Raw genomic sequence first — 19,634 nt, 5'->3', positions numbered from 1 at the left:
AGTAAACACACACTGCAATTATTTATCTGAAGTGAAATAACCCCGAAATAACTCTCCAAAAAGAGTTTTCTTTTAACTTGGGGCATTTCACTGTGTTCACAGAACACCCCCATGGAGAGCTATATCAACATGACAGAGAGGTCAGAATGAAAATCGTGAGGTGAGCAAGAGGCTCAGTGAGATTTTAGATGAGAGAACTCCTTAGGAAAGGAGCACAAATGTTTGAAACAGTCTTGGCCATGGGAAACAGGTAGCATCAGCCCCTTTCCACCTCCACTGCGGTATTTAATTTACATGAAAGGACAAATTCTGCTGTGTCACAGTGATGTTAATGCCAAGTACCACCAGGCAGTTCACTGGCATGAGTTAACACTGGGAGAAATCCAGAACAGCAACAGTATTTCATCAGTATAATTCAGAGCACATCTTTTGCCCATGAGTTGAACCCTAGTATCCCCTACATCTGAAGTCTCAAGCACAGGAGGAACTTTTTCCCACCAGATCTGATCTTCGTTAACAGGCACTGTGATGCAGTGGTGCAGGCAAGGCAGAACAGTGTAGTTTTCACCTCCAGCGCCCTCGTCCACTTTCCTTAGTTTCATGTTTGTACTTTTCCCAATCTAAATCCCTGCACAATCATAAAACACCTCATGCAGCTCCCAAGCTATGAGTAGGAATGAGGTTGCTGAACAACCTGACATCCCATCCTTCTAGCCATGAGGCTGGTCAAAAGAATGGTACCATTGGCTGTCCAGACAAAGGGGTGGTCTACGAGAGAGTATCAGGGTTCCGATGGGCTGGGAGGCCCAGGTCCAGGTGGTTTTCACATCACTGAGACTCCTAAACCACCAGGTACATTGAGAAAGCTTTGTCTTATGGCTGAAGATGCAGTTATGGCTGACATATCCAAATCACTGGTATATTTCCTAGATTGAACGAGCTCCATATCTCCACTTAGAAGAAGATCTGAAGAGCTTAAAACACGTTCTGGAAATGAAGAACCATCAGATTCACCAACAGGAGAAGATGATTATGGAGCTAGAAAAACAGGTGAGTTGTTATTTTTCCTCCAGAGGAGACATCACAGAGGTAGAAAAGTAAAAGTCTGGCTACAGCAGATGGACTTACAAGGGGTGAGAAAACACATGAAGTTGGGGCAAGATACAGTTAAAGAGGTTCATAAATGGCTATATATTGTGTTGTTCCACTGTCAACCTACATGGCTGCTTCTACTATACCATGTCTCAGGTTTTCAGTCAGAAATTGAGACTTTTTCCCATCCCTTCACCCACCCATGATACCCTTAATTTTTCCCACACATCAGCCATTGATCTGTATTGCTTTTTCATGCAATACCTGCTCAGCCTGTTAACATCAGACAGCAAGGCGAGTGGTGTAGGAAGAATGGAGGAAGGGGAACTTTGTGGTACACAAGGGCTTCATTTTGTACACCAGCCTGCACCGCAGGCCCCTGCAGAAGTCAGGTAATCATTTAGGCCTGGAGATTTCATTAGGCCTGGTAATCATTAGGCCTGGAGGAAGATTGAGCCGTGTGTGTCCTGCCACTGTTCGTGCAGGCATTTAGGGAGCTCCCAGCCACCAGTATGAATTCACAACATTCAGCAGGCAGTCCCTAGCAAGGCTTATGCTAGGAAAGCCCTCTCCAACCCTAAAGTAATGCTTTTCTACAGCCTATGCTGTTTTCTCATCCTTTGCTTGTTGGGGTCCCTAATGAAGAAGTCCCCAGTTGACCATCAATTACATTTTTATTGGAAAGAGGATTCATTCTGTAAGGCATAACCTACAGTGACAGTAAATGTATAGTGTGGTGACAGGATGAGGCACTACCTCAGCTGGGGAGCCGGGACAGCTGGTTCAGCACAGCATTCAGCAAAATTTGTTTCCATTTAGGGGGAAATTTGAGAACTCAGATGATTATTTTGCTGAACAGATGCTTGAGTAAGTGGATGTAGAGAAAAGTGCCTCTTTACAACTGAGGCTTGTTAACTGTGCTCCTTCCAACACGCTGCTCCTGGAGCTAAGCCAGCATCTGAAAACATGCACTGTAGTGTTATACTAAAAAAAAAAACAAAAACCAAACAACAGCTTAGATGGTTCCTGGTCATTTAGCTGCTTTTGGTAATTAACCACATAGGAGCACACAGTCCTGCTCCTACCCTTTATCACAGTCAAACACTGGGTCTGCTGTGGTCCAAAGGCACAACTGCTTTCTGTTTAAAGATCTACCTTTATATGTGCCAGAACATCTACAGGGCATCTCCAAATGCTCTGAGAGATGGGGTGCCTCATCAGGGAGCAGGAGGGCATTTCAAATTCAAGGTCAAGCTTGGCTCCTTGTCTGCTGAAAGGGAGGCTGGAAATGAAGGTGGCAGGAGAAGAATGGTATAGGGTGAGGGTTGCAGTGGAAAGGGAAGGAGATGCACAGGTCTTCTCCCATGCTTCGTGCTAGCATAGCTACTACTTACTAAAACTATTGAGAAAGTAGAGAAGGTGCCCGTGGTGGTTTCTCTCTCAGAGCATTTCAAAATTGGCCGGAATCCTTGTTGTGCTCTAACAAAATACACTGGGATAGGACAGAATATCTGAGAATCAGAAGTATCCTTTACCATTACCTGCACAGACTGGAAACCATTGCATAAAACTGATGCCTCTGCCATAAAGTGTGAGTTATTGCTAACTCCAGTGCACAATATTTTGGTTCTTTATAAAGGGTTGGGAAATTCAATAACCAAGCTCACACAGAGATAAGGTTACCCTGTGATATCTTGTTTTCTTCCAGAAGTGTTGAATTCAGCAAAACTCAAACTGCTGGAAAACCAAGAACTAAGGCAATAAAATATGTCAAATTCAAAACTTGGGAAGAACAGGGCATCTGAGGCTGTGGTACATGCCTATAAACATCTTACTGATGTTTTAGTACACTGCTATTGACATCCTCAAACTGTGTCCTTGAACTGTCCTGAGTAAAAGCTACCTACGCTTGGGATAGGATCCATTTCACTTAATTGTAACTTAAATCACAGAATCACGGAATCACAGAATGTTAGGGATTGGAAGGGACCTCGAAAGATCATCTAGTCCAATCCCCCTGCCGGAGCAGGATTGCTTAGACCATATCACACAGGAACGCGTCCAGGCGGGTTTTGAATGTCTCCAGAGAAGGAGACTCCACAACCTCTCTGGGCAGCCTGTTCCAGTGTTCAGTCACCCTTACAGTAAAGAAGTTTTTCCTCAAATTTAAGTGGAACCTCCTGTGCTCCAGCTTGCACCCATTGCCCCTTGTCCTGTCAAGGGATGTCACTGAGAAGAGCCTGGCTCCATCCGAACACTGGAACAGGCTGCCCAGAGAGGTTGTGGAGTGATTCCATGATTCTGTGACACTTGCCCTTTACATATTTATAAACATTAATGAGGTCACCCCTCAGTCTCCTCTTCTCCAAGCTAAAGAGACCCAGCTCCCTCAGCCTCTCCTCATAAGGGAGATGTTCCACTCCCTTAATCATCTTCATGGCTCTGCGCTGGACTCTCTCTAGCAGTTCCCTGTCCTTCTTGAACTGAGGGGCCCAGAACTGGACACAATATTCCAGATGCGGCCTCACCAGGGCAGAGTAGAGGGGGAGGAGAACCTCTCTCGACCTGCTAACCACACCCCTTCTAATACAGCCCAGGATGCCATTGGCCTTCTTGGCCACAAGGGCACACTGCTGGCTCATGGTCATCCTGCTGTCCACTAGGACCCCCAGGTCCCTTTCCCCTACGCTGCTCTCCAATAGGTCTGTCCCCAACTTGTACTCATACATGGGGTTGTTCTTGCCCAGATGCAGGACTCTACACTTGCCCTTGTTATATTTCATTAAATTTCTCCCCGCCCAACTCTCCAGCCTGTCCAGGTCTCTCTGAATGGCTGCGCAGCCTTCCGGCGCATCAGCCACTCCTCCCAGTTTGGTGTCATCAGCGAACTTGCTGACAGTGCACTCTAATCCCTCATCCAAGTCATTAATGAATATATTTAATAGAACTGCTCCCAGTACCGACCCTTGAGGAACTCCACTAGACACAGGCCTCCAACTGGACTCTGTCCCATTGACCACCACTCTCTGGCTTCTTTCCTTCAGCCAGTTCACAATCCACCTCACTACCCGATCATCCAGACCACACTTCCCCAGTTTAGCTGCGAGGATGCTGTGGGAGACCGTGTCAAACGCTTTACTGAAATCAAGATAGACCACATCCACAGCTTTACCATCATCTGTCCACCAGGTTATGTCCTCATAAAAGGCTATCAGGTTGGTTAAGCATGACTTCCCCTTGGTGAAGCCATGCTGAGTGCCCCTAATGGTCCCCCTATCCTTGATGTGCCTAGAGACAGCACCAAGAACAAGTTGTTCCATCACCTTTCCGGGGATGGAGGTGAGGCTGACCGGTCTATAGTTACCGGGGTCCTCCTTCTTGCCCTTTTTGAAGACTGGAGTGACATTCGCTTTTCTCCAGCCCTCAGGCACCTCTCCCGTTGCCCACGACTTAGCAAAGATGATGGAGAGTGGCCTAGCAATGACTTCCGCCAGCTCCCTCAGCACCCGCGGGTGCATCCCATCAGGGCCCATGGATTTATGGACGTCCAGGTTGCTTAATTGGTCCCTGACCCAGCCCTCATCTACCAAGACAGATTCCTCCTCTATCCTGACTTCTTCTGGGGCCTCAGGGGTCTGGGGCTCCTCAGGACAGCCTCCAGCAGTATAGACAGAGGCAAAGAAGGCATTCAGTAGTTCCGCCTTCTTTTTATCCTCTGTCTCCAGGGCTCCCACCTCATTCATCAGTGGGCCTACATTGCCTCTAGTGTTGGCTTTACCTGCAATGTATTTGAAGAAGCCCTTTCTGTTGTCCTTGACCTCTCTTGCAAGGTTTAATTCCAAGGAGGCCTTAGCTTTCCTAGTTGCCTCCCTACATCCTCTGACAACAGACTTATATTCCTCCCAAGTGGCCAGCCCCTCCTTCCATGATCTGTACACCCTCTTCTTCCACTTGAGTTTGCCCAGCAGTTCCCTGTTTAACCATGCAGGTCTCCTGGTACCCTTCCTTGACTTCCTACCTGCTGGGATGCTCTGATCTTGAGCTCGGAAGAAGCAGTCCTTGAATGCTAACCAACTATCTTGGGCCCCCTTACCTTCTAGTACCCTGTCTCATGGGATTTCCCCTAGCAATTGCTTGAAAAGGCCAAAGTTGGCCCTCCTGAAGTCCAGGGTTGTGATTCTGCTAGCTATTCTGTTCCTGCCACATGAGATCCTGAACTCTACTATTTCATGGTCACTACAACCAAGGCTGCCCTCAACCTTCACTGCTTCAACCAGACCCTCCTTGTTAGTGAGGATAAGATCCAGCAGCGCTCCTCTCCTAGTTGGCTCATCCACCATTTGCATCAGAAAGTTATCATCAATGCACTGGAGGAACCTCCTGGACTGAGAATGGCTGGCTGAGTAGGCCTCCCGGCAAAAATCAGGGTAGTTGAAATCCCCCATGACAACCAGGCCCTGTAACTGCGAGACTGCTCTCAGCTGCCTGTAGAAGGCCTCATCACCCTCCTCATCCTGATCCGGTGGCCTGTAATAGACACCCACAACAGTATCACCCCTGCCAGCCTGCCCCTTAATTCGCACCCACAAACTCTCAACTCGCTCCTGATCCGCCCCTGGACAGAACTCAATACATTCTAGCTGCTCACTCGCATAAAGAGCAACTCCACCACCTCTCCTTAGTGGCCTGTCTTTCCTGAACAGGACATAGCCATCCATGACCACATTCCAGTCATGCGAGGTGTCCCACCAAGTCTCTGTAATTGCCACTAGATCATAGAATAAATGTCTAGTTTAAGCCTATCACTTAAGCCGACACTGTCAGCAGTGGAGAGCAGTGTCTCCAAAGGGCAGCCCACCTCATGTGAATGCAGCAGCAGTCTAAGGCTGCTGCTGGGAGTAATCTGCTGTGGTGGGTAACTCTTTTGTCCCCATAACCAGGGAATCATAATCCTAGAGGTTGCACACCAGACATTTATGTCTGATGAGGTTATTTGAGCTGGATGATGCACATCATTCATACCACATCACACTCCTCCTCCATCGCTAGACCGACCACTAGCACCACAGTGTCCTTTCCACGCTGGGCATCTCCATGCTCCCCAGGTGCCACCAGCTCCCTGTCCAAGAACAACGGCTGGTAATGCTGGCTCCTGTAGGATGAAAGTTGTGGGGGCACCAGCAAGGAAGATGTTTTATTTACACTGGACAAGACTAAGACCCTCCTCCTCAGAAGTAAGGGCGAGTTCAGCTCCACCTCTGCTCAATGCTCTGCTGATGACCCGACTTACTTAACCAGCGTGATGTGGTGTGAGTCAGACCTCTAAGTCTCAGCTGCAGTCAAGATGGCCACCTCCATCTATCCTCAAATTTTAGAAGTTGCTCTAGGAACAAATAAAGAGAAGGAACAAATCCTCTTGGGTCGCTTGTTGGGCTTACTTCAAACTTAACAAACCTTCTTTTGTTGCAGGCTGAAAAAAATTTAAAACTGGAAGAAAAAATCACCATGCTGCAACAGCAGAATGAAGAACTCAGAGCCAGGATTGAGCAAAATACTGTCATAACAAGGTTTGTGCTGATATTTGCCATCTGTCTGAGCTTGAAAGGAGACTGCAGATCTTAACTGCCCAAGGCTGACACTTATCTCAGAAGGGGAAAAAACTTATTTCAGAAGGGAAAAACTTATTTCCTCCTGAAAGTGTATCGGTGTCCTGATCTGCTTGTTTTATTAAAAAATCCTTTTTATATTGGGTTTGCTTACTTTAACATAAGGAAGGCCACATATCTGTGTGTTTCCATGATTTTATCATGCTGCTGAGAGCAAAGTTGCCAGTGGCTTCTGATCTCAGTGTCAGTGCCCTGAGACCCATTAGTCAGTGGGTAACAAGGATGGGAATTGGGGCAGTTTCAGGAGACACATCCTAACGATGTCACTGTCACCCAGGCAGGGTTGTCCTTAGGTAGGTTTTTTCATCTGCACTATCTGTTTGCACCCTTGTCACAACCTGACAAGGGTGACAAGGCTCCTTGTGTTAGGTGGTATAGGGAAGGGTAGGACAGTCTCTGTCCCAGAGAGTTTCTAGTCTGCTGTAAGGCAAGAGACCGCAGCTGGAGCCAGGCAGAAGGGGTACCAGGGGGAGATGCTAGAGCTGAACTTGTCCCAACACACCAGCTGCCTAGCTATGATTGTTGCCAGAAATGATGCCATTGGCCTAAAATGCAATTTAATTTTTAGCTGACTTTTTAAAGCTTCAGCATCTCGTCTCTGATTTAATTTTAGTTTTTGTCTTTCTAGTGTCTCCTTTATTAATGATTCAGCCTTTAAAAAAAATTGTCTCCTGCATGTAGATGTTTTAAAAAAGCAGCATTGCTTGTACTGACATTCATCTTGGGGTGAGGATTATGTTTCATCTCACCTGACTGTAAATACCTGTAACACACATGTCATTGTCTGAGGTGGGCTTTTCTGTGCTTGCGGAGGAAAACCAGGAATTTTTAAGGTCGGGTTCACCAGACCAGTTTGAGACACCTGCTTTTGAGCTGGATGAATTGTGGTCTGGAAGTGGCAGTCTCTCTCCACGCCTCTGACAGCAGCCAGGGTGCTTGGTTCGGTGCTTGGCCTCTGCATTGCAGCTACCTGCCATCTAAGCTTTGGCAGCTGAGCTGCCTTAGAGAGGTGTTGAGCAGAGATGGGTACATCTGGAGACAGAGTCGGACACTGAGGGGCAGCTGTGACTTGTGGAGATGCCTTTCTTGCCTGGCAGTGAAGAGACCTGGGGACAGCTGTGCCCCAGCTTGGGCAGCTCAGTTGCAGCCCTAGGGGCAGGTAGATGGGATGGGATGGGATGGGATGGGATGGGATGGGATGGGATGGGATGGGATGGGATGGGATGGGATGGAGGGAGGTGCTCGAGGTCCTGCCTCGCCCTGCCTCTTGTGCAGCGCTGGCTACGTTAATGCCACCATCTTTGTACTAGTGCACCTTACATGTTGTCCTGCTTCCCTCTCCAGGCAATTGTCAGAGGAGAATGCTAATCTTCAAGAATACGTTGAAAAAGAAGTGGAGGAGAAGAAGAAGCTGAGCAGGACTAACGAAGAGCTCCTCTGGAAGCTGCAGGAGGGAGATGCCGCGAGCCCCGTGAAACCCCCACCCTCGTCGTCCACTTCTTTTTATCGCTGCTCATCAGGGAACTCCTTTCCAGCAAAAGTCAGAACCTTGCGGCGATGATTTGACACCTGCGTGCCGAAGGTCCCCTGCCTCTTATGCGTTTCCAATCTGCTAAATGTTACCATCCAAGGAAGTATGACCATCAACAGGAGCCCAGCGTTCGTGGCTGCAAGCATGCTCAGTAGCTGCATAGCTTTACCCTAGGCAGGGTACTCTTATAGTCCCCGCACAGGAGCTCTTGGTTCTGACATGGTGATTAGGGTAGCAAAAAAGATAGCAAAAAGCTAGGAGAGCAGAAGGTTAGGATAGCAAAATGTTTAGTTTGATGTGTTAACATTTTAACTATGGTTAGAGCCAAAAGTTGGAAAATACTATATTAATGGTTCATCAGAATGAACTTTTGCTGCAGTATTTCAGGTTAGTTACAAATACAGTTCAAGTTGTGAATATTTCTGTCTATGTGTCTGTGTTTATATACACATACGTATTGTACCTTTATACCTATATATAGACGCACACACATATATATGACATTGAAGATGTTCTGAATTGCATTTTTTATATTATTGGATACTACTAAGTGCTGATATATTTTCATTACAGTCAGCAGTTTTCTAACTCGTGCCTAAGACTTGTATCTAAACGAAATGCATTTCTGTTTAGCCTCCCAGGAATATTTGTACCCAACCTAGAAGAAAATTACACAGAAGTAGAAGCGCCTTCCAAATGACCACCAAGTGGTACTCTATGTAACATGAACACCAGCGATTTTGAAATTCTGAGACAGTACTGCCTTCAAAACCATCACCTTTGCATTGAACACCAGATGAGATACGCATACCATTCACTGCTTTTTAACTCTTAGCGTGGATATTGTTAAGTGGAGATATAGGCTAGAGATGAGAAACCTGAGGGGTTTAGCAAATTTGATAGAGGTTACTGGTTAATATGTTTCAATTTTAGTGTCTTCAAATCCTAGTTAGATCTTACCTTGTTTTACCTTGTCGCGGTTTGGATACAATCAAAATCTCTGGTTGTAGGTTCCTGTCCATTTTGATTTATTTCAAGTCCCCTAAGTAAAAAGGAGAAAATAAGTTGCTTGTCCTTGACCTTTGCTGGCCAAGAGGTTTCCAGTAATAGGATGAGATACCTGGCACCTACTAGGGCTGTAGCCTCCTCCCATCTGAAACACCACACAGAGCACAGCGGACTGCATGGGCGCAAATGAGGTCAGAATTTCTTTCCTTCCACATATATATATATTATTTCACATTGCTAAAGCTTACCCAAAGTTACAGTGCACTTTTGAGATTCATGGAAAAGAATGGCTAAACTACCTTTAACTTCTCTGTCTAGAAGCAAAAAAATTCACCCAGGCTTGGGGTGACCCCACCGAGGGGGTGGCGAGGCCAAGGAGCAGCTGGGGTGGGATGGGCTGCAGGGCTTGCACTGCTAGCAAGAAAAAAATATCCCTGAGCATAATTAAAACACCCCAAGAGATCTGTGGGATGCTTTTCCATGCACCTTGGGCAAAGCTCCTGCGTGCATTCCTGCTTTGAGCACCGGGGTCGAAGTAAGCGGGAGACGGTAGGTGAGTGCTGCGGGGAGGGCGGCTCTCCTATGGCATTGCACAGCCCTGCCGTTCTGCTCGGATGGGAGCTGCACTTCAGCTTTCCTGGGAAGTACTCAGGATTCACGGACTGCAGCGTAGATACAGCTTCAATGACCGTCAAAGCGCCTGTGGCCTGTTCCACAGCGTTTAAAAAAAAAAAAGGTGATTTTTTTTTCTCCTTTTTTAGATAAATTTATTTTTGTAGCAGCTTTTGCATGATACTGTGATACTGAGTAGGTTGAGCATCTTGTTAGAATAGATCATGCCACACCAACTGCTACTGTTGAAATGCATTACTAGATTTTAGTGTGTACAGCAAGTGCAACCTGAAAGTAGGATAGATACCTAGCACACACGTGCACACAAAACCCCTCCTTGCCAAGTACAATTTTAATCACTTTCATACTCGCTAAATGCACAGATACCTGCGATACCTCCTGCATTGTCATGTTTCATCCCACCAATACAATTCTGATACAATGAGATCATAGGATCATAGGATGACTTGGGTTAGAAGGGACCTTTAAAGATCATTTAGTCCAATCCCCCCCTGCCATGGGCAGGGACACCTTCCACTAGACCAAGTTGCTCAAAGCCCCATCCAATCTGGCCTTGAACGCTGCCAGGGAGGGGCAGCCACAGCTTCTCTGGGCAACCTGTGCCAGTGTCTCACCACCCTCATCGTAAAGAATTTCTTCCTTATGTCCAGTATAAACCTACCCACTTTTCAGTTAAAAAACATTGCCCTTGTCCTGTCACTACAAGCCCTGGTAATCTCCATCTTTCTTATAAGCCCCCTTTAAGTACTGAAAGGCCACAATAAGGTCGCCCCGGAGCCTTCTCTTCTCCAGGCTGAACAACCCCAACTCTCTCAGCCTGTCTTCATAGCAGAGGTGTTCCAGCCCTCTGATCATCTTCGTGGCCCTCGTCGGGACTCATTCCAACAGGTCCATGTCTTTCCTGTGCTGAAGACCCCAGAGCTGGACACAGTACTCCAGGTGAGGTCTCACCAGAGTGGAGTAGAGGGGCAGAATCACCTCCCTTGACCTGCTGGCCACGCCTCTTTTGATGCAGCCAAGGATACGGTTGGCCTTCCGGGCTGCGAGCACATGTTGCCAGCTCATGTCCAGCTTTTCATCCACAAGTACCCCCAAGTACTTCTTGGCAGGGCTGCTCTCAATCCCTTCATCCCCCAACTGGGGATTGCCCCGACCCAGGTGCAGGACCTTGCACTTGGCCTTGTTGAACTTCATGACGTTCACACAGGCCCACTCCTCAAGCCTGTCAAAGTCCCTCTAGATGGCATCCCTTCCTTCTAGAGTATCAGCTGCACCTTTTGGCTTCGTGTCATCTGCAAACTCGCTGAGGGTGCACTCAGTTAATAAAGATATTAAACACTGCTGGTCCCAGTACAGACCCCTGAGGGACACCACTTGTTACTGATCTCCATTTGAACATTGAACCATTGACTGCAACTCTTGGGATGCAGCCATCCAGTCAATTCCTTATTCTTTGAATAGTCCATCCATCAAACCCATCTCTCTCCAATTTAGCGACAAGGATGTTGTGTGGGACTGTGTCAAAGGCCTTACAGAAGTCCAGGTAGATGGCATCAGTTGCTCATCCCTTATCCACCGACAGTCACTCAATCATAGAAGGCCACCAGGTTAGTCAGGCTGACTTGTCGGTAGTTTCTAGCGTCCTCCTTTTTACCCTTTTTAAAAATGGGTGAGATGATACAACCAGAGTTGTTACCATGATGCTAATCTAAACTTCTCCATGCTAAACACACTAGAGCATATTTTTGGCCTGGGATGGGCTGGCTGAGCCCATCCTTTTTTAATTTATTTGTTCTTTCTCTCTATTTCTGGTGCTTTCCTTATCGCTTTGTTGGTTTAAATTCATATGCAAGAGATGCTTCCAGCAGGGAATTGGGAGTGAGGCTTTTATGGTGGGAAAACTGGGACCGATCCCAGCTCCATCATTTGGTGTCATTGCCAATCCCTTTTCCATCTAACTTCTGCCTCCCAATCCTGCCTCTCACTGGATTCTTCCTTGGCCTCTGGGGCCTGACCGATCACTGCAGGAAGTTTTGCCTGACCAGAAGGGACCCAGCAGCCCATCCCTGCGGGGGTGTGGAGGGTGGTTCCTTCTGGTGCAAGCCCAGAAACACGGACTTTTTCCCCCAAAAAGGTCATTCCTTTTCCCACTCTTCCTCTGTCCTGTCCCTCCTTGCCTCTGCTTGCTGGAGTAGGTGTGAAGGGGGATGGAAACCCCTGAGTGCATGGCCGAGCCGGTGACCCCTGCTCTCGCCCAGCAGCTGCGACCACGCAAGGTGAGCTTGGCCTTCCCAGCTTAAAGACAAGCAAGGGAAAGCTTTTGCTTTCAGAGGACTGGAGACTTCCCGAACACCATGGCTGCCGCAGGGGCTTTCCTGTTTTGCAGGGTAGGGTGGCCTTTGGCAGGAGAGGGAATGCAGCCAGCGCTGAGCTGGGTTTTATTGCCCTTATGTCTTTAAAAAGGAGACGTTTGATTTGGTTAATCTTTATTCAATGCAGAAGGCTGCAGCGGCAATAAAACCAGCTTACAGTTGCTCTGACGGGGCTCCAGAGGCCGGCCCCGGGAGTAGGTAACAGCCGTGGGATGGCAGGAGGGCCGGCAGCGAGCCGGGGGTACGGAGAGCTGGGGAAGCTGCAGGAAAGCTCTGTCTGTCTGCAGGAAAGCGCCGTTTGGCCCGTTGGGACAGGACCTCCCACAGCTGCCGGCACCAAGAGGGTATCTCGGCAGATGCACAGCGGCAAAGACTTGCGGTGGTGGTGGGTGGGGGAGAGGAAAGGAAAAACTATCAAGTGCAAAATCAGGTATTTTACGTCTCTGCACTGATGGTGGTTGTGTCCCGTGGACACGCTGATGAGCCTCTGTACAGTTTCCCACGCAGCAGGAGTCTTGTGGTCCCATTTACTATGTGGCTAATGATTACAGGAAGAGTTTGTATTATTTCAGTTATGATGTACAGATAAGTGTAATATATTCCTGATAATAAATACATGCGCCAGCGCACATATGGGCTGATGCATATGAAAGACAGTGTGTCCTACAGTGTTTTCTGTATGTCTGTGCACACAGAAACTGGAATCAATGGAAAACAAAGCAAAACCCCATTAAAGGGTTGCCCCATTACGGTAAAGACTGAAGCTACGCAGCCACTTAGCCTTCTGGCAGCAGGGCTGGTCAGTTGGGTTCACATGCTATAAATTAGATCAAAAATCCCATGGGCTCATTTCTAAGGGTGCTTCCTGTACGGCTGGGGCTCCCAGGAGACCAGGGATCGTGGGCTGCAATGTTTTTATTAAGGTGTCATGCTTCAGCACGCAGTACGGGGAACATTTCTGCCGGTGGTTCAGGCACAGCAGCAAACAAGCACGCTCTGTAATGTGCTGGTCACCCACATTACAACACCCCCTCCCCTCACCCTGCCCTCTCAGAGGGCACCCAGTTCCTCATGCTTTGTCACAAGGATTAGAAAGGGGCCTGGGCACGTCCCACCTCGGGAATGTGCGTGATTGATAACGTCCTCCTGAAAGATTTTTCACCAGGCCCCTGGCTCGTGTAGCACAGACGCAGTTGCGGGAAGGACCAGGACTCAGAGAAGGCAAGCAGCGTTCGTGGGCCACTGCCTCATTCATTGCAGGATGCACCAGCAGGCTGCAAATGAAGCAGGTGGTGGCAGGGGACAGAGAGACTCCTGCCTGGTGGTCTCAGTGCTGTCCTGCAGACCCTGCCCTGGAAAAGCCCACCAGCAGAACTCCTCATTCCTTATGCAGTCCTAATTTCCTGAGACAACCAGATTTTGTATTGTCAGCAAAATTTACACCACCTGGGTAAATTTTAGAATCATAGACTCATTTTGGTTGGAAAGGACCTTTAAGATCATCAAGTCCAACCGTTAACCTAGCACTGCCAAGTCCACCACTAAACCATGTCCCTAAGCACCACATCTACACGTCTTTTAAATACCTCCAGGGATGGTGACTCCACTTCCCTGGGCAGCCTGTTCTAGTGCTTGATAACCCTTTCCATGAAGCAATTTTTCCTGATATCCAATCTAAACCTCCCCTGGCGCAACTTGAGGCCATTTCCCCTTGTCCTATCGTTTGCTACCTGGGCGAAGAGACCAACACCTGCCTCACTACAGCCTCCTTTCAGGTACTTGTAGACAGCAATGTCTCCCCTGAGCCTCCTTTTCTCCAGACTAAACAACCCCAGTTCCCTCAGCCGCTCCTCATAAGACTTGTGCTCTAGACCCTTCACCAACTTCGTTGCCCTTCTTTGGACTCACTCCAGCACCTCGATGTCTTTCTTGTGAGGGGCCCAGAACTGAACACAGTATTCAAGATGCAGCCTCACCAGTACTGAGTACAGGGGGACGATCACTTCCCTAGTCCTGCTGGCCACACTATTGCTGATGCAAGCCAGGATGCTGTTGGCCTTCTTGGCCACCTGGGCACACTGCTGGCTCATGTTCAGCCGGCCATCGATCAACACCCCCAGGTCCTTTTCCGCCAGGCAGCTTTCCAGCCACTCTTCCCTAAGCCTGTAGCGGTGCATGGGGTTGTTGTGCCCCAAGTGCAGGACCCAGCACTTAGCCTTGTTGAACCTCATACAGTTGGCCTTGGCCCATCAACCCAACCTGTCCAGATCCCTCTGCAGAGCCTTCCTACCCTCCAGCAGATCAACACTCCTGCCCAACTTGGTGTCATCTGCAAACTTACTGAGGGTGGACTTGATCCTCTTGTCCAGATCATTGATAAAGATATTGAACAGAACTGGCCCCAACACTGAGCCCTGCGGAACACCACTTGTGACCGGCTGCCAACTGGATTTAACTCCATTCACCACAACTCTTTGGGCCCGGCCATCCAGCCAGTTTTTTACCCAGTGAAGCATATGCCCATCCAAGCCATGAGCAGCCAGTTTCTCCAGGAGAAAAAATATTAGGCCAACTCATGAAGTCCCACCTAATACCTGAACTGGTACTACAAAACAGGGAGAGACTCACCTCAATGTCAGCAGCAACAAGCTGCTCAGCACTAAGCACAGACCCCAGCCCACAGCAAATCCCCCAAATTACATATTGTCCCACCAGTCTCAGCAAACCCAAAGACGGGGGCAAGTGCTCTCCTGCAGAGATTGGGACAGCTGGCAGATGTTGGAACAAGCTGGAAAACAGAGGCAGGCTTGCAAATGAGGGCAAACAATAGGCATCATTTATTTGGGTATCGAGAAAAAATGTTTTAATGCTGTACCACATCATTACAAGAGAATTTCCAAATTCCAAAAGCGTCATTCAGGGGAGAAGTATTTACAGCGTTGGCAGGATAAAAAGTTGCTGCACACCCGCGCTGTGCTCTGGGGGCAAGGTTCACATTTTAAAACTTAAGGTTTTAATCGCTACATGAACACAGTTAAAAAAAAATCAAACCAAAAACAAAGATAAAAAAGATAAAAAATAGATTTGTTTGCAGAACAAGCATTAAAACTATTTATCATGCCCGTAAGAAACTCTGAGAAATCATTAGGAAAATAGACCATCAAACAGACAACAGAAAGGTATTTACATTTTGCTTAATAATTAAAAAATAAAAATATACAGACTCTTTCATGGCTTTGGTCAGTAAAAAACCCTTTACTGACATGCCCCAAAGTCGCACTAGCTTTGCTGACACACCATCTGCCAGCGGCTCCTCCTCCTCCTTGCGCCCAGCCCAGCTGGAAGGTACGGCGTGATGCAAGGGAACCCTTTGCTTCCCACCGTTGTCCCGAAAACGCGAGTCACTCCGCTGAAACCACCACCCCACGCGGCATTGAGAGGAGAGGTGCCTCTCGCCGGCTGGAGCCTGCCGGGTCTCGGACGAACCTCTCGTCTCAGAGCGTGAGCCAGGAGCAAATACCCTGAGAAAAATCGAGGTCTGGCTCTTGCTCTGGATCACCTGGTTTGCAGCTGGGTGTCAGACACCGCACGGGACCCCACCGGCGACTGTAACACAGAGCATAAGGCAGGCCGGGGGGGTCTATGGGGGAGGCATTGCTGCTGGAGTGGGAAATGAATTATAAACCACGAGGCGAGCGGCAGCGGGCAGAGCAACTGATGGCACCAGCGAGGCAGCTCTGCCTTCAGCTCGCTTTTGGGATGCTGGTGTGCCCGCAGGCTGGCGGCCCCGTGGCAAGGGGAGGTGGCTGGGAGGGCAGCAAGCGTTGGTTCGCTGTGTATGTACAGATTTAGCCTTGAACAAGTGCAATTTTTTTGGGAAGGGGAAGGAAAAAACGGAACCTGCCTGTAAAGTTGGGCCCAGCGGATCTCGCAAGGTTATCCAAGGGTTTGGAAAGAGAGATGCTGTTTCTGCCAGAGGGAAGAGGCTTCCTTTGCCAGGGGAGGGGTGTTGAGAGGCACACGTGCAGGGGAGCCTTCTGCATGGAAACCAGCGGCACTCCTCCTCCTCCTCCCCTCCAAAGCAAGCCCCGCCAGACCTGCACGTCACCCTTCATTCATCTGGACACATGACAGCAATGCTCACTTGTATGTGGCTTTCTGGGGGAGGCAATTTACGAAATCCCACTGGAATTCATTAGCATATAAAATGCAATCACTAAAAAATCAGATTTTACAAAATACCAACATAATATCCTGCCGTATCGCTTTCTGGTGTCTCAGCAGGAATGGAGGCAGCAGGCAGTGTTGGGCACCCTCTGTACACTGTGAACAGCAGTTTGTTTTCTTCTGGGATGGGCGAAGGGTGAGAGTGCCCACGGCAAGCACTGCCAGCTGAAACTTTACCCTTCCGAAACCCCGGCAATAAACAGAAACGCGTGGCATCAGCACCAGCAGCGTTTTCACCAGCGCGGTCCCCTGCAACCGAGCACGAACGGCCCCGAACCAGCAGCTTTGCCTGCAGCACAGCTCAGCCCCCGCAATGCTGGTGGGCAGGGGGGCAGCCCCGCACCCCCCCACGCTGCAGAGCTGCCCGACACCCAGCACAGGTGCTCGCTGCCTTAAACCAGTGTCAAACTCCGCCCCCAGGGACGGGAAAAGGGCAAAACAAAGCCGAAATCCAGATAGTAGTGATTTTCTGTGACCAAAGAATGAAAGTTGTAAGCAAATAGGCAAAAGCCAGTCATTTTTGCAGGAAACAATTCATTTGGGAGTGGGGGAAGCTGTTTTGACAGCAATTTTCCATTGAGAAAGGCTGGCTGGCTACGTATCCAAATTTGCTATGTAACTTCAAGCTGCAGCCTCGGTGCTGCCCACCTCCACCCACAATCCATCCAACAGCTTCCCCCGAGAGCTCCTCTCAAGCGAGCAGACTGGGAGCAACCAAATACGCTGAAACAAGGTCAGTCCTTCAGGCCAGAGCCTGCCCCGGGAGATCAGGCAGGCCATTTTTACTATGGCTCTCGGCTTTGGTAGAAAAGGATCTGTTCTCGTGCCAAGCAAAGGCATCGCTTCTCCATTCCCACCTCTTCATACAGCAAAATGCTTCTCATCTGTACGAAATATTCCCATAATAAAATAATGACTGAACTATTTACAAAGAAAAGCTCAAATGAATGAAAGCATATCATCCACAACAGCAAGGTTATAGCAGCAGTTGCATGTCTTCAAAGATCCCTGGCTTGATCTATGGTACATGCAGACATCAGCAGAGACGGTAAAAAAAATAAAATAATAAAAAACCCCACTCATTCAGCAAAGTCCTTGACGTTGTCCTAGAAAGAGGCAGTCAAATTTGCCTTTCAGCTTACAAAATGTACAAGCAAGGAGTGGATGCAGCCAGAAGGGGATGGGGCAGGAGTACGCAGCTGTGCCAAACTCATCATCTCCCCACCGGTCCATTCCCCGAGTCAAGTCATGCAAAGAGGAGGCCAGGAGGTCCCCAGGTCCAGCTGGACATGGGGGAAGCCCGTAGACAGAGAGCCAGGGAGACACCTGCGCTTCCCTGTCACTGTGCTGGGCTGGAGGTTCCTTCCACCTCCTTGGATCTGGTAAGTAGCAACAAACAGCAAGCGAGACGGCAGCACCCGCCACCAGGGAAGTGATGGGTTGGAGAAGTCATGATGGACGAGTGGGAGATGGGGCTAATGACCCTCACCTCTGCTAGCAAATTTACAGCAGGTGGCTCTGGGGCTGGTACAGGTAATGGCACATTTAAATACCAAATCTGGTGACACAGAAAGGTTTTCCTACGAACCTTCTCAGAGGAAAGGCAACCGAGGAAAAATGACACCCATCAAGACCTTCCCTTCTACGTGCTGCTATTACATACCACAAAAGCTGACGCAAAGTCATGGAATATAAATATCAGAATAGATCCCTAAGTAGACAACAAAAATAAGTTAACATTTATAAAAAAAAAAATTACATACAGCAAGAAATCTGCATATTTTTAAATAATTCTCTTTGGAAACACACTTCCAGTCAGAATTCACCCCCAAATAGTCACTGCTGAACGTCTTAATTGCTCAGAAACTGGTACCCAAGGTAGGGAAAAACATCCTCAAATTTTTGGTACAATGGGAAACTGCCCCCCTCTGAGTTGACATCATCTCCCCCTCCCACCACATCTTCTGTGCTTTTTGGGAGGCTGAGGAGTGTACAGAGCTTGCCTGTGTTGAAACAAAATAGACCTCAACCTAGTGGCTTTTAATTTTGATATTCTTCTATTCCTGTTTAAGGAAGGCTTTGTACATGCACGAGGAGCAAAGGCTTGGCAGATGGTCAAGACCCAGTGACTAGAGCAGACCTTGACTTCATTTTGTGGGGGGAACTGCACCCAAAACGCACCCTGAAACGCAGCTGTGAGGCAATGCACAAGTTGCCTTCACTCCCTCCAATTCCAACCCTGGGAAGAAGAGCCTCCCAGTGGACTAGAAGGAGGCCAAGACTAAAACTCCTCAGCAGGCAGAAGGGCTATAAAGTCTCTCTTGGAAACCTGCGAGAGATGGTCCACGGTCCAGCTGTGGAACTTGGGGGATGATGGTCTGGTTCCCCTTTGTGCTGCACCAGTTGCCTGGTGAGACCCTGGTCAAGCCATACAGATGGCTGTTCTTTAGTTCTCTATCTGAACGACAGGGACAAGAGCCCATCCCTTCATCACCGAGAGCCATGTTGACAAACAGATTAAAGATTGTCCGGTGTTCAGAGGCAGTAGTGTGGAGTACACGTAGGACAGCATCCACTCAGGTTGGGAGAAGGGATTTCTACAGTATCTATTTGGGAAGCCCCCTCCCTGGAAGTGTTCAAGGCCAGGTTGGACAGGCCTTTGAGCAACCTGATCTAGTGAAAGATGTCCTTGCCCACGGCAGGGGGGTTGGACTAGATGATCTTCAAAGGCTCCTTCCAACACAAACCACTCTGTGATTTTTCAGTACAAGCTGAAGCATGAATTTAAATCAGCGGCATTACATGGGCATGGTCCGCCTTCCTGCTGCCTTAGCAAGCCTATTTTAGGGCAGTGAATTTGGCTGGGGAAAGCTATTAAGAGAGAATTAAAAAATTTCATCTTACAGCAAAGCCACGGTATTGCCAACCAAACACAGACCTTGGTCTGAGTTCCAAATTTCCTACCTTTCACGATGGCCAGCCTCTGGAGATGATCTCCAGCCCCAAACAGAAAGCTCCTCTCAGCAAGCTAGACCCTAGAGCTTAGAGGTGTTTTCTGGGCTGCATGCTCTACTGGGACCACTGGGACTGAGGAGCCCCTGCACA

At 48.5% G+C, this 19,634-nt stretch overlaps 1 protein-coding gene across 1 annotated transcript in view; it reads left to right on the top strand.

Moving 5' to 3' along the window:
• Positions 1-8,319, top strand: part of MTUS2 (microtubule associated scaffold protein 2) — a 210,944-nt gene extending 202,625 nt beyond the window's left edge. The window contains exons 12-14 of the mRNA XM_068395195.1: positions 931-1,050; positions 6,562-6,659; positions 8,103-8,319. Coding sequence (XP_068251296.1) covers positions 931-1,050; positions 6,562-6,659; positions 8,103-8,319 — 435 coding nt within the window. The remainder of the gene's footprint in view (positions 1-930; positions 1,051-6,561; positions 6,660-8,102) is intronic.
• The last annotated feature ends 11,315 nt before the right edge of the window (positions 8,320-19,634 follow it).

Source organism: Nyctibius grandis, chromosome 2 (genome assembly GCF_013368605.1).
Source record: "Nyctibius grandis isolate bNycGra1 chromosome 2, bNycGra1.pri, whole genome shotgun sequence".
Lineage (NCBI taxonomy): Eukaryota > Metazoa > Chordata > Aves > Nyctibiiformes > Nyctibiidae > Nyctibius > Nyctibius grandis.
The sequence above is the reverse complement of the archived record's forward strand: the minus strand, read 5'-3'. Positions and strand labels throughout refer to the sequence as shown.